Source organism: Sinocyclocheilus anshuiensis, unplaced genomic scaffold (genome assembly GCF_001515605.1).
Source record: "Sinocyclocheilus anshuiensis isolate Anshui unplaced genomic scaffold, SAMN03320099.WGS_v1.1 scaffold702, whole genome shotgun sequence".
Classification (NCBI taxonomy): domain Eukaryota; kingdom Metazoa; phylum Chordata; class Actinopteri; order Cypriniformes; family Cyprinidae; genus Sinocyclocheilus; species Sinocyclocheilus anshuiensis.
The window spans coordinates 702,862-714,772 of record NW_015548184.1 but is presented as its reverse complement, the minus strand read 5'-3'; the positions used below and the strand labels follow the sequence as shown (position 1 = coordinate 714,772).

General features: G+C 39.0%; 2 protein-coding genes across 7 annotated transcripts in view; both read left to right on the top strand.

The window, feature by feature from the left end:
• Positions 1-5,122, top strand: part of LOC107704904 (PHD finger protein 20-like protein 1) — a 14,346-nt gene extending 9,224 nt beyond the window's left edge. For 5 of the 6 annotated variants that reach the window (XM_016507942.1, XM_016507946.1, XM_016507943.1 and 2 more), the window contains 11 exons: positions 38-328; positions 422-604; positions 693-749; positions 833-934; positions 1,122-1,262; positions 1,458-1,642; positions 1,843-1,942; positions 2,098-2,293; positions 3,037-3,280; positions 3,376-3,541; positions 3,831-5,122. In XM_016507942.1, the coding sequence (XP_016363428.1) occupies positions 38-328; positions 422-604; positions 693-749; positions 833-934; positions 1,122-1,262; positions 1,458-1,642; positions 1,843-1,942; positions 2,098-2,293; positions 3,037-3,280; positions 3,376-3,541; positions 3,831-3,973 (1,808 nt within the window). In that variant the 3' untranslated portion in view covers positions 3,974-5,122. The remainder of the gene's footprint in view (positions 1-37; positions 329-421; positions 605-692; positions 750-832; positions 935-1,121; positions 1,263-1,457; positions 1,643-1,842; positions 1,943-2,097; positions 2,294-3,036; positions 3,281-3,375; positions 3,542-3,830) is intronic. The other variant, XM_016507945.1, reaches the window with a different exon arrangement.
• A 354-nt stretch (positions 5,123-5,476) lies between these two features.
• The window catches only part of LOC107704832 (thyroglobulin-like), a 34,073-nt gene continuing 27,638 nt past the window's right edge, over positions 5,477-11,911 (top strand). The window contains 11 exon segments of the mRNA XM_016507856.1: positions 5,477-5,491; positions 5,554-5,662; positions 5,745-5,853; positions 5,954-6,051; positions 6,326-6,514; positions 6,662-6,821; positions 7,602-7,708; positions 8,338-8,481; positions 8,841-9,023; positions 9,410-10,441; positions 11,195-11,791. Of these exon segments, the coding sequence (XP_016363342.1) occupies positions 5,477-5,491; positions 5,554-5,662; positions 5,745-5,853; positions 5,954-6,051; positions 6,326-6,514; positions 6,662-6,821; positions 7,602-7,708; positions 8,338-8,481; positions 8,841-9,023; positions 9,410-10,441; positions 11,195-11,791 (2,743 nt within the window).

Here is an 11,911-nt window from a genome sequence, read left to right as displayed (position 1 = left end):
TATATATATCTAACAAAGGTTTCCCCTTCCTTTTCAGTTATTAACACCAAGAAGTCTGATGACCCCACTGCTCCCAATGAGACTTTAATAGACCTGGACCATAATAAATTTAAGTGTAAAGTCCCTGGCTGCTCTAAAGCATTCCGGAAAGCAAAACTGCTGGACTATCACCTGAAGTACTATCATAACACCGAGAAAGAAATGGACAGCGAGGTCTGCTCACCAGAGAGGGTGGGCCGCACTAGGGCCACTTCTGCTTCCATGCCTACAAGCACCTTGTCAGATATGCCAGATAACAAGAGACGCAGGACCGTCTCTACTTCTTCCTGTAAGTTGTTATTTGTCAGGGTGATTTCAGCAAAATGGCTATGGAATTAACATTTACACAAACTGAATTATCATCTTCTCTTTGTGGTCTTAGCTCTGTCCTCTCAGGCCTTCATGCTTCAAATGGACAGCTCTGGCTGTGTGAGGCCTCCTAAGTTCTGTAAGAAGAAACGTTCTTCTGCTTCTGTCAGTTCAGACAGTACAGAGGTCTCCCTACCACCTCCCAACTTTGATAATCTCCATGACAAGATTATCAAGAAGGAAAAGCACCTAGATGGTGAGCTATTTCTTTAGATTTTAAAGACGGTGAATGGAGTTCTTCCTTTTTTCCATTTTTATCATATGGATGTTTGTTTGGTCTTCAGGACTTTGTATAAAGACAGAGCGGAAATTCAAACTGGTGGATAAATGTCAGTTGTTTGGTCAGTTTACAGACTTTTTTTATCTCAATTTTACATTCTTAAATCAATAAGTATATCAAATCTTGTATTTATTTTCTCTTTAGTGAAAAAGAGGGATAAAGACAGAAGGGACAGGAAAGAGAAGGACATTTTCCGAATTAAACAGAAGAAAAAGAAAAAAAAGAAGAAGAAATCAAAACTGCACTGTAAGTTAAGTTTTATGTTTGCCTAATTTTCAGTGGTCGTTTTACAAATACTTTGAATCTTACATCTTTGAGTTAAAAATTAGAGCAACTTTCAAATTTCATCAATTTTAACTTGCCTCATTTCACTTTAGCCATCTATTTGATGTATGGAATGAGAGGGTCATATTGTTCTCACCTTTGTGCTAAGGTTACTCAGACCTGGATGAGATGTCGTTGGCTTATTTGGATAGGCCGTCTTCCCCAATGCATCGTTCTTCCTCTAGTGCCTTCAAGCACAGCACCTTCCAATACCCTCGTGCCATACTGTCCGTCGACCTCACCGGGGAGAGTAAGTCTTTTCATTGATTTACAGCTTTTTGTAGCCACTTTCCAATAATGGTATCATTTTAGCTGTAGCTTCCTGCCATTCAATTCGATGTGTTCTGATAGTAGATAATAGATAGAAGTTAACATGAATATGGTGTCAGTGATGTGCTGTGATGTTGAGCCTCATTTCATGTCCTACTTCCTTTTCCTATCTCAGACCTATCAGACATCGACTTCCTGGAAGACTCGACCACTGAGAGTTTGCTGTTCAGTGGAGATGAGTATAACCAGGATCTAGACTCGATCACTATGGAGGACTTCCAGGATGAGGATGATGATGGTGCCAATGAAATCGTTCGTTGCATCTGTGAGATGGATGAAGAAAACGGCTTTATGATTCAGGTAGGTTTACTCTTAGAAAATGCCACCTGATGAACTTTGAAACTAGTTTTTATGCTGTCTGTAAATATACAGTTTCATGCAAGAAACATCTCAAGTGTTTTGAAATGGTTCTAAGTACCTTTTTGGTGTCCTTGTTCTGAATCTGCTGTCTGTAAAATGGCAAATAATAGTTTTCTGATATTATCTCTCTGTCTTTACAGTGTGAGGAGTGTATGTGCTGGCAGCACAGTGTGTGTATGGGGCTTTTGGAGGACAGCATCCCTGATCACTACATATGTTACATCTGCAGAGATCCTCCAGGTAACAATCCTGTGCGACAATACCGTGCACAAAGGGTCAGCAGGATTTTGTAGCTTTATCTTCAACTGTTTTTTAAATGGAAATGAAGTTTATGTACAGTAAAAATAAAACTGAAATTGCTCCAAGGTTGTTAATGAACTGTGTACTTTTTTCAGGTCAGAGGTGGAGTGCTAAATACCGCCATGATAAAGACTGGCTACAAAAGGGCCACATGTATGGCCTGTCCTTCCTCACAGAGAACTACTCGCATCAGAACGCCAAGAAGATCGTGTCCACTCACCAGCTGCTGGCTGATGTTTACAGTGTTAAAAACTTGCTTCATGGCCTTCAGCTGAAGATGGATATTTTACAGTAAGAGACACTTTATCTTTCCAGAAGCATACCGAATTTTTTACATTATGTGACATTGTTGAAAAAAACATATTACTACCATAATAACAAATCATCCAAAAATAATTGTTGCCAAAGATGGGTTAAGCTAGGACAGGGCGATAAACTGCATCTTACCAAGATCGTGATCAAATTTATGTTGCTAATGATGAGAAGATGTGGACATTTTTACTCTATGGATTAATCTAACAGCCTGTAAGACAGCAAACATAAACATGACAACAACAATGCAAACACACATTACACTTAAAGCATTTCAAGTGTCTGACGTCTCAATTTATGAGGACAGTCCAGAGCTTTACCGAGAGTTCACTTCACAAGCTTTTTTCACCGTTTCATCTGAGAAAAACTATAAATACACACTGCAACTCAAAGGATTTTCATGACAAGCTCACAAAATAAAGATTTAGAAGTACAGTATATTACTATTGTATATACTTATATGTTCTTAATATTATTTTTACAGAATATCATACAACCAAGATTTTTTTTAAATAATTTATACAGATTCAGTTTGATATTGTATTGTATAATATGGAAAAAAATATATATTTTTTTCCATAGTGCCCAGACAATGCCGATTTTAATTTGTATAACAATGGTTGAGTTTTTTAGGCCTGTCAGGTTTTAAATTGTTCTTCTGATAGACAACTGTAGAAGAAAAGATGCAGGCACAATTATACGCTTCTAACATTTTTTTTTAGGAACAAACACAACCCAAGTTTACACTTGTGGGCCCGGTCTTGGGTGAACTCTGATGAGGACCAGCCTATGGGTGGCGTTCCAGACTGCCTACATTTCAAAGAGCACCTCAACCAGAACTTAAGCCCTGAAACTTATATTACCAGTGAGCACAGCTACCAGAAACCTCCCGGTACAGGCCTCGAACACACAAGGGATGAGCAGGGGTTGCAAACAGCCTCTCAGTTTAACCGAAAGGAAGAAGAGGTAAGCAAAGAACAATTAAAACTCCGGTCTGGATAGGTTCAGTATGTGAAAAGGTAAACAGATTTTGAAATCGGTGCTCTTTATGGTTTGTGTAGGTGAGCAGTGCCATTGCTCTGTCTGGCTGTGTGAATGACAGCAATATGGGCTCCATGGAGCAGGCCAGGAACTGTCTGCAGTGGCAGATGAACCTGCTTACACACATAGAGGATGTTCAGAACCAGCTGTCTGGCCGTATGGACCTTATCGAGAAAGAGCTTGATGGTAAGGGGAAGAAATATGGAAAGTGCCATTATAGAGTCAAAACTATATTTATTGCCACATGACCAGGGCTGGTTGAATTTGTTTCTGTGGTGTCACAGAAGAATACCGCCATGAGCTTAAGTTGAAGTTAAATGTCTTGCTCATGAGCACAGTTGTCATGGCTAACGATTTATCCTTTGTGAACCAGAAACCTTTTGCTTACTTTTGCCATAAAAAATCACGCAAGAAGCAGAGATGCCTTTTGATATTTTGCTAAGGTTTCATTCTCTTTCTCCCTGTCTGTATGAAGTGCTCGAGAGTTGGTTGGACTTCACAGGAGAATTGGAGCCCCCTGAACCCCTGGCCCGACTCCCACAGCTCAAGTGCCGCATCAAACAGCTTCTGACGGACCTGGGAAAAGTGCAGCAGATGAGCACCCTCTGCTCTGTGTGATACACACATTATAGTGTGTGTTATGAGCGAAACCTCACGTTTCTTCGCACACAACTACGTGTTTGAGAAGGTTTATTCAACATGATTCTCCTGTTCAGTAGATGTGCACTTTGTGAAGTAAACCGTTGGCCATCGCCAAATATGAGTAAAGGAAAGTTCACACGTAATGTGTGAAACAGGAAGATGTTGGTGTGTTCATGTTGAGTCTAAAAACATATCTGCTTAAAGAAGTTTTTGTTCTCCAAAATAGGAAGAGCTCACTGTAGCAGATTAATTCTTTCTCATGTTAATAGAAGAGATTATCTATTTTATAAAGGTCATAACACCACACATAAATGTAGTTTTTTTTTTAAATATATATATATTTTTTTTTTTTTGATCAGTTAGACCCCCAAAGCAAATCCAGTCTGTATTTCCACTCTATGAGCTTAAGGAAATATGAACTTGACTGAAGAGGGTCACTGATAGCAGACTTGTTTTGATACCAGACAAATCTGGTTATAAAGGTTCTCACCACTTCAAAAGTCACTTTAAAGTGCAAGAAAACAGATCACTGTGGTCTGTTTTTTTCCCCAGACACAAAGTTCAGGATTTACAAGTTTTTGAAATGGATGTTGCATTTTAGACCAGGATTGGGCTCATTTGCGGTCTGATACACTGGCACTAAAGGTTCACAATGCCAACAAGCTCATTAGACCAACACCTAGATAATTTTCATACAACAACTCGTCTAATACTTTAGCATATTTCTCTACAGTCTTGATGGATGCTGTAGCAATTCACAAGAAAACAGGCTACTCTAACTTTATCCAGGATGTCCAGAGATAGGTGACTCTTCTCACTAATGTCTGTTTATCATGTTGATACTTTGAGAGTTGCTACCATGAAGTAAGCTAATCCTGAGATAGATGTAAATGCATATATTGAATCCATTTTGTTCCCTTGAAAAATTTATAAACAGTTTTTATAACTGTAAGGAAAAAAAAAATTAAGGCATAAGAGGATAATACTTAAAATGCCCGTTTAATCTCAATTTCTATTAATCTGTACAAAGAGTGTTTTAGAATTTAGATTTAAAACTTGAAGTTTCTTTTGATGAGAAATACCAGCTGTACATTTAAAGAGTTTATTTAAAGACCTGATGTAATTATCTGTATGTACAACTTCATTAAAAAATATTCTCAACGTTTTTTGTGTATGGTCATCGTTTACACTTATGCATTAATGTAAATGTGAATTTTATTTCTCTAAATGTTTCTACAAAGTATTTTCCTCTTTATAGAAGTACGGGGCAACTAAATGAGAGAAGTAACTTCACACAGCTCTGTTCATCTCTATTGGAAGTGGTTTTCAGATGACTGATGTTGCTGGTTCCTCTTAAAGAAGTGCTCTCAAGAGTTCAAGGTTGGCTGCTCACTTTACGATGTCCAAAATTTTGTTATTCACCACCAGGTACTCTAACCAGGTTGGAGAGGTTTGTGTTTTGATAGATAAATCCGTAAAATGACTGCTGAAAAGGTATGACAGTGCACATCTTGGATATGGTATAAAAGACAATGCAGTCTTGTAGTGTTCACTAGGAGAGTTCTTGCATCCTAGAGAATATTCAGAACATGGAAGAGATGAAACACCTTTTTGTAATTGTCACACTGCTTAACATCTTCTCCTTGACATGTGGAAAGATTTCAGGTGAGTGTGTTCTATTTACTATAGGTTCTGTATTTAAGTTTTTATGGTTTAGAAAACTCGTCCACCTGTGTCTTCCCCTCAGAGTACCAGCTGGAGACCGAGAGTCTGAGTCAATGTGAACAGCTCAGGGCTGTCAGTTCAGCGAAGGGACATGAGCACGTCCCCCAGTGCTCTGAGGACGGCTGCTTTAGGTGCATTAACTTGACCATTATTGTATATACTATATAATATTACATAAAAGCACTATGGTATGTTGTGGAAAAGTTTGAAAAAAAAATGGCATCCTTGCAGGCATGTTCAGTGTAATCGTGGAGGTGGGGAATGTTGGTGTGTGAATGGAGAAGGACTTGAGATACCTGGGAGTCGGCAAAATAAATCCATGGTTTATTGTAAGCCATTCTTTATGTTTCGACATTTGGTGTCCCAGAAAACCCTAATGAAAAGCATGAATAGATGTCAATTTCCAACTGTTTTCTACATTGATAATACGACAAAATGTTTCTTGAGCACCAAGTCAGCATATTATAATGATTTCTGAAGGATCATGTGACATTAATTACTAAAGTAATGTCTGGGGAAAAGGTTATTCTAAGCTATTTTTAATAACATTACTGTTTTTACTGTATTTTGATCTATTAAATGCATCCTGTCCTCTCTCTATAGGTTTAACCACATGCCAGATCCAGAGACAGCGGGCAATGCAAACTGAAGGCATCACCCTGGTGCCAGTATGTTTGGACTGAGGTGAGTTCGAGCCAATGCAGTGTGATGCATCCCGTGGCCAGTGCTGGTGCGTGGACCAAGAAGGCATGGAGATCTATGGAACCAGGCAGAACGGAAAGCCCTCAAAGTGTGAGTGCATTTATTCAGTGTTGTATTCATTTAGTTCCCTGAATGCATTGTTTGAACAGTTTAGATGAGTTTCTGAAAGATCAAGATTTTTACTTCTACTTTTGACTTTAGATGTGCTATACAATGCGTCTTAACCTTTGACCCTAGGTCCTGGTACTTGTGAGGTGAGACAGCGGCGACTCCTTCATGGTATCGGCGAATCATCTCCCCCTCAGTGTTCAGATGATGGGGGCTTCTTACCTGTGCAGTGCAAGTTTGTCAACACCACTGACAGAATGATATTTGACCTGTTACACACCTTTAACAGGTGAGATATGTGGTTTACCATTCAAAAGTTTGGGGTTGGTAAGATTTCATTTGATCCAAAATACAGTAAAACAGTAATATTGTGAAATATTATTACAATTTAAAATAACTGTAGAATATATTTTAAACTGTAATTTATTACTGTCATCGCAAAGCTGAATTTTCAGCTATCATTACTCCAGTCTTCAGTGTCACATGATCCTTGAGAAATTATTCTAATATTCTGATTGGGTGCTCAAGAAACATTGCTTATTATTATTATTTTCAGGATTCTTTGACGAATGGAAAGTTCAAAAGCACTTATTCATTTATTTGAAATCTTTTGTTAAATTTTTAATGTCTTTGCGGTCATTTTAATGCATCCTTGCTGAATAAAAATATTCATTTAATTTTAAAAATTAGTATTAATTTAATAGTATTAATTTAAAATAAATTTTACTGACCCTAAACTTTTAAATGGTAGTGTATATCATTCTGTAAGACTAAAATTGGAAATCGCCAAATAATGGTTACTTTCTCATAGTAAATTAAAATTTAATTGAATTAATAGAGTCTCACTTCCTCTCTTTTTAGATCTACACTTCTGTATCTGGGAAAGCAGCTCAAGCTTTACATGTTTAACCACTAGACAGCAGTATTATGTCAGATAGAAGAAGCATGCAACAATTTACACGATTTTCCAGTTTTCCTAGATAATCTGTTAAAGTCTTCTTTTTGAGAAGAGTTTGAAATGCATCTGCTACAAGTGATTTATTTAACTGAAGTTTATTTTCTTTAACAGAGACCCAGAGGTGTTCCAGACCTTCAGTGCTTTCAGAAAGGCCTACCCAGAGCTCTCTAGTTATTGTTTCTGAGCGGATAGTCATGGAAGAGAGATGCCAAGCACAGGTGATACACACCTCTTCAGTTATATCCAGGTTAAAGAACTAAGCCAAGAGCTTTAGGTTTAAACACCACAAAGAGTGATCCATAAACTGTGTAGTGAATCAGCTCATTGGGGAAATATGTGAAAAAGAACCAGTTTGAGTCAGAGAATCTTGGTGAATGGAAAAGCCAAGGCCGAAGACTGGCACGAACTTAGGGTGTCCTGGAGCGTTGTAGCTTACATCTTCTCATAACCTAACAGAACCACCGACTCTGAGGCGGGATTTCTACTGTGCATTGTGTCTCTTCCTATGGAAAAGGCAGTGATTCTCTCTACTCACATTCCTCTGGGCCATAAAACCAGTGATATCCGCATTAGTTGCCATGGGGACCAGGGGGGGCCTGGTGCCGTTCGCAGACATCCTGGCACCCAGTCTATTGGGTGAGGGGTCTGTGACGACTTGTTAATCTATTGAATAACTGATTTGTTAAATCAAATGAAAAATTGTGTTTTTGATTGGTCCAGACGCTACAACTGTTACCATTGTGTATTTGCACTGAACCTCTGTTTGCACCAGGGAGACTATGATTCTAAGTTGTGACATTTTGTGTGCTGTTAAAAAGATGAATTGTTTTGAGTTTGGTTTGTCTAGGTGTGGAGCTGCTGTTGGATGAGGTGTACGACACAGCATTTTCAGACCAGACTGCAGGAAGTACATTTGCACAGTCAAACATGTATCGAATCCTACAGCGCTGCTACCTTGCCGTCCAGCTGGCTGTGAGCGGGAGATTTAGATGTATGCAACATTTTGTTGAAAAGGAAGCTACTATAATGATGTCATAGACTGCAAAAATAATTGTATAAATCAGTGTTTTTGTTTCCCAGTAAAAATATCTAAATATTCTTAAGGATATGCAGTTTTGGTTCTCAAGTAAATTTAAGATGATAATGTTATTACGTTGAAGTTTATTTTTCTTACCTAATTTGCAAATCGTTTTTTTACTAATCAATATGTTTCCTGTACATGTAAGGACAGAATATAGGAAAAATAGTAGTTGTTATAGCAGTGCAGGACTAAAATCCACCCTTCAGCACTTATTTGCTACATCCGTATAAAAGTACAGGTACTTACCCAACTCTTACTTTTTTAATAAGGTCCAACCCCATGTGAGAGCCAACGGGCTGCAGCTACTCAGGTTGGCAATTCTTTTGTACCCTCCTGTACTGATAACGGAGCATATGTGCCAACCCAGTGTCCGTCCGGTGGCCAGTGTTGGTGTGTGGATGCTGTTGGAAAAGAGATCTTTGGCACACGCCAGTATGGAGTACCAAATTGTAGTGAGTTTGGCCTTTGTGTGTGTTTTATGGAATATTAACAATGTATTAACTTGTATAGAATATTAACAACCTCTTTAGCATCAGTAAATCTTGAATGATATTAATCAATAACAAGTAATGTTCAGGTAGTTACATAATGCATTAAAATATATCCACGAACACATTGGAAACTAATCTAATTAATCCAGTCTGGTGGTAGAAGTTCATGGTGCCTTAACTATACAATTTATTCTTTAGTTATTGTGATCTTAAGCTTGCTTGAGTGATTTTACCTGCCAAGGGACCGGTGAAACAAAAACGAAAAACTTTACCGGTCCCTTGGTGAGTGAAATTTGAGTTGAATAGAGTTTGTGCACTGACTAATGTTGTGTTTCTTGTTTGTTTGGGCACTGGAGTGAAAGACTGCCTGTCTGAGAGGAGACAAGCCCTCTCCAGGCTTTTTTATGGCCCAGCTGGAGACTTCAGCAAGAGCAACGTGTTCTCTGTTTCCAAAGACACCCTCTCTTTTCTTGGTACTTGCAGTCCTGAATTCCAGGAGCTTTTGGCCAACTCTGGTCTTCTTCAGTCATTGCCAGAGCTGGAGCGTCCAAATGTCAGAGACATCCTGGCAGAGGTCCTCCAAGGGATGTTTCCCTCTGGAGATCTTGCCCTGAAAGCTCTTGCCCCGAATCCCAAGAGACTCCAGGAGAATCTCTTTGGAGGAAAATTCCTAAAGAATGCTGGCAATTTCAACTTCACCGGCACTGTTGGAAACAGTGGTACATTGAGTTTCAGTCAAGTTTTCAGTCAAGTTGGTTTGACGCAAGCTGCGACCGACTTGATGCAGTTGGCCAAGACCTTTACAGATGACTCTGCCAGTTTTAAACTAGACCAAGAGATCTCTGATACATTTGGACGTTCGGTGAACCTGAAAAGCAATAGAGATATGATTAAACTTGTTTCAATGGCTCTTGAGAATGAGCAATTTCTCACTGTTCTTCGAGAAGCAATCAAACAGTTGAAGGCAGAAGAAAGCACGCAGTTGGGTCAACTGTTTCGTGCCATTTTCCAGAAATCAGATGTTTGCAAGTCTGTGACTTCCACCTCAACTCCATACATGCCCCAGTGCACTGAGGATGGGCGATACCAGGAAGTTCAATGTCAGGGCTCAGAGTGTTGGTGTGTGGACTCTCGTGGTCTGGAAATAACAGGTTCTCGCATCACTGGGTCCAGACCGAGATGCTCATCCCAGTGTGAGAAAGAACATCAGATGGCGATTGCAGTCAAAGCCAGCAGTTCTGCAGGATCAGAGGTCTTCATTCCTAAATGTGGGACTGATGGTGCTTACGTTGCACATCAGTGCCTTGGCAAAAGTTGTTTCTGTGTGGACCGTTCTGGAACGAAACTCGGCATTCAGAGCTCAGGAAGCTCTCTTCAATGTGAGTCTGAATGCTAACCACAGATGATTAATTACTGAGCCAGAGAGGATCATTCCTGTATTCATGCATTTAATTAGACACACATTCAAATGATCCGGCACATATGTAACAAACAACTGGCCAAACATCTCAATTATGCATCATACAGACTTTTCATTTGTTTTATGGAGCTTAATTGCTTTCAGTTTTGCCAGGTATCTTCTCAAAGGTTAAGTTTTGCTCTTTATTTATTTGTCACATAAAATTGCCAGTGTACATTTTTTAAAATCGAACACATGCCAGGGCAGTCTTATGTAACCTACAGAAAAATGTGAGAAAAAGGACAATTTTTGTACCTTATCTACCCCTAAAATGTACATATCAGTATGTTAGAAGACTACTATTAATCTTTTAGGGTTCTCGTAATTGTGACTTTATATTTATTCCTATAGTTCAAAATGTAGAGCATAAAACCATCTGCCAAATGCATAAATACAGATGTTAAATCTTCTAAATGTGAGTTAATATCTTGCAATTGCAACTTTATATCTACAATTTTAACTTTTAGGTCTCGGATTTGCAATGTTATCTCTCAGATTTCCATAATGAACAGCTACAGAAACCGGAAATGCACCATAATTGTTGTCAATTCATTGACAACGAAGGCATTTCACTTTACTAAGATGGAATCACATTAACAGTGATTATTCAAATCTGAAATGTAAAAGTTAGATTATGACTTTTTAATATTATTTTATTGATATTCCTCTTTAGGTCCAACAAGCTGCCAGGCAACAGCCACCCAGCAATTCCTGTCTACAGTGCGCTCTGTTCTCTCTGATCCATCTTCAATAATCCAGCTTTCTGAAGTGTACATCCCTCATTGTGCTTATGATGGCAGCTGGCATCAGATCCAGTGTGATGGGCCTCCAGAACAAGCAATTGAGTTCTACCGTGAGTGGGTTCGGATCATAAATTCCGGACAAGACCTGCCTGTTTCAGAAGCTCTTGGAATTCTGCAAACCTATGCAGGAAACTCAGAAGCAATGGCATCATTCAGAACATTTGTATCTGAATTGTTCAAAGCTGGGCACCACCGAGTGTTCCCTGTCCTGGAGAGATTTGAGAAGATCTCTGATATTCCATCTGACATGTTAGATGGGAACGTCGAGGCCATTTACGGACCATCTGTTTTTCTGAACCCATTATCTTTATGGAGACTGATCAGAGGAGAGGATTCTGGTTATCCAGGCCCACTGTCAGATTTCAGTCTTCCTCTTGGGAGCTTTCACGTACATCAGTGCTGGTGCGTTAACCCTCAAGGAGACATGCTAGCAAGTAGCAAGGCTCCTATTGGACAAATCCCCAAATGTGAGTTATACAAGTTATACATTATAGCAATTAATGTACTGTATGTAGTGGTACTACTATCTGCCACTACTATAGTAATAATAATAGTAGTAGTTGACTATCTTCCTATGATCTCTTTTG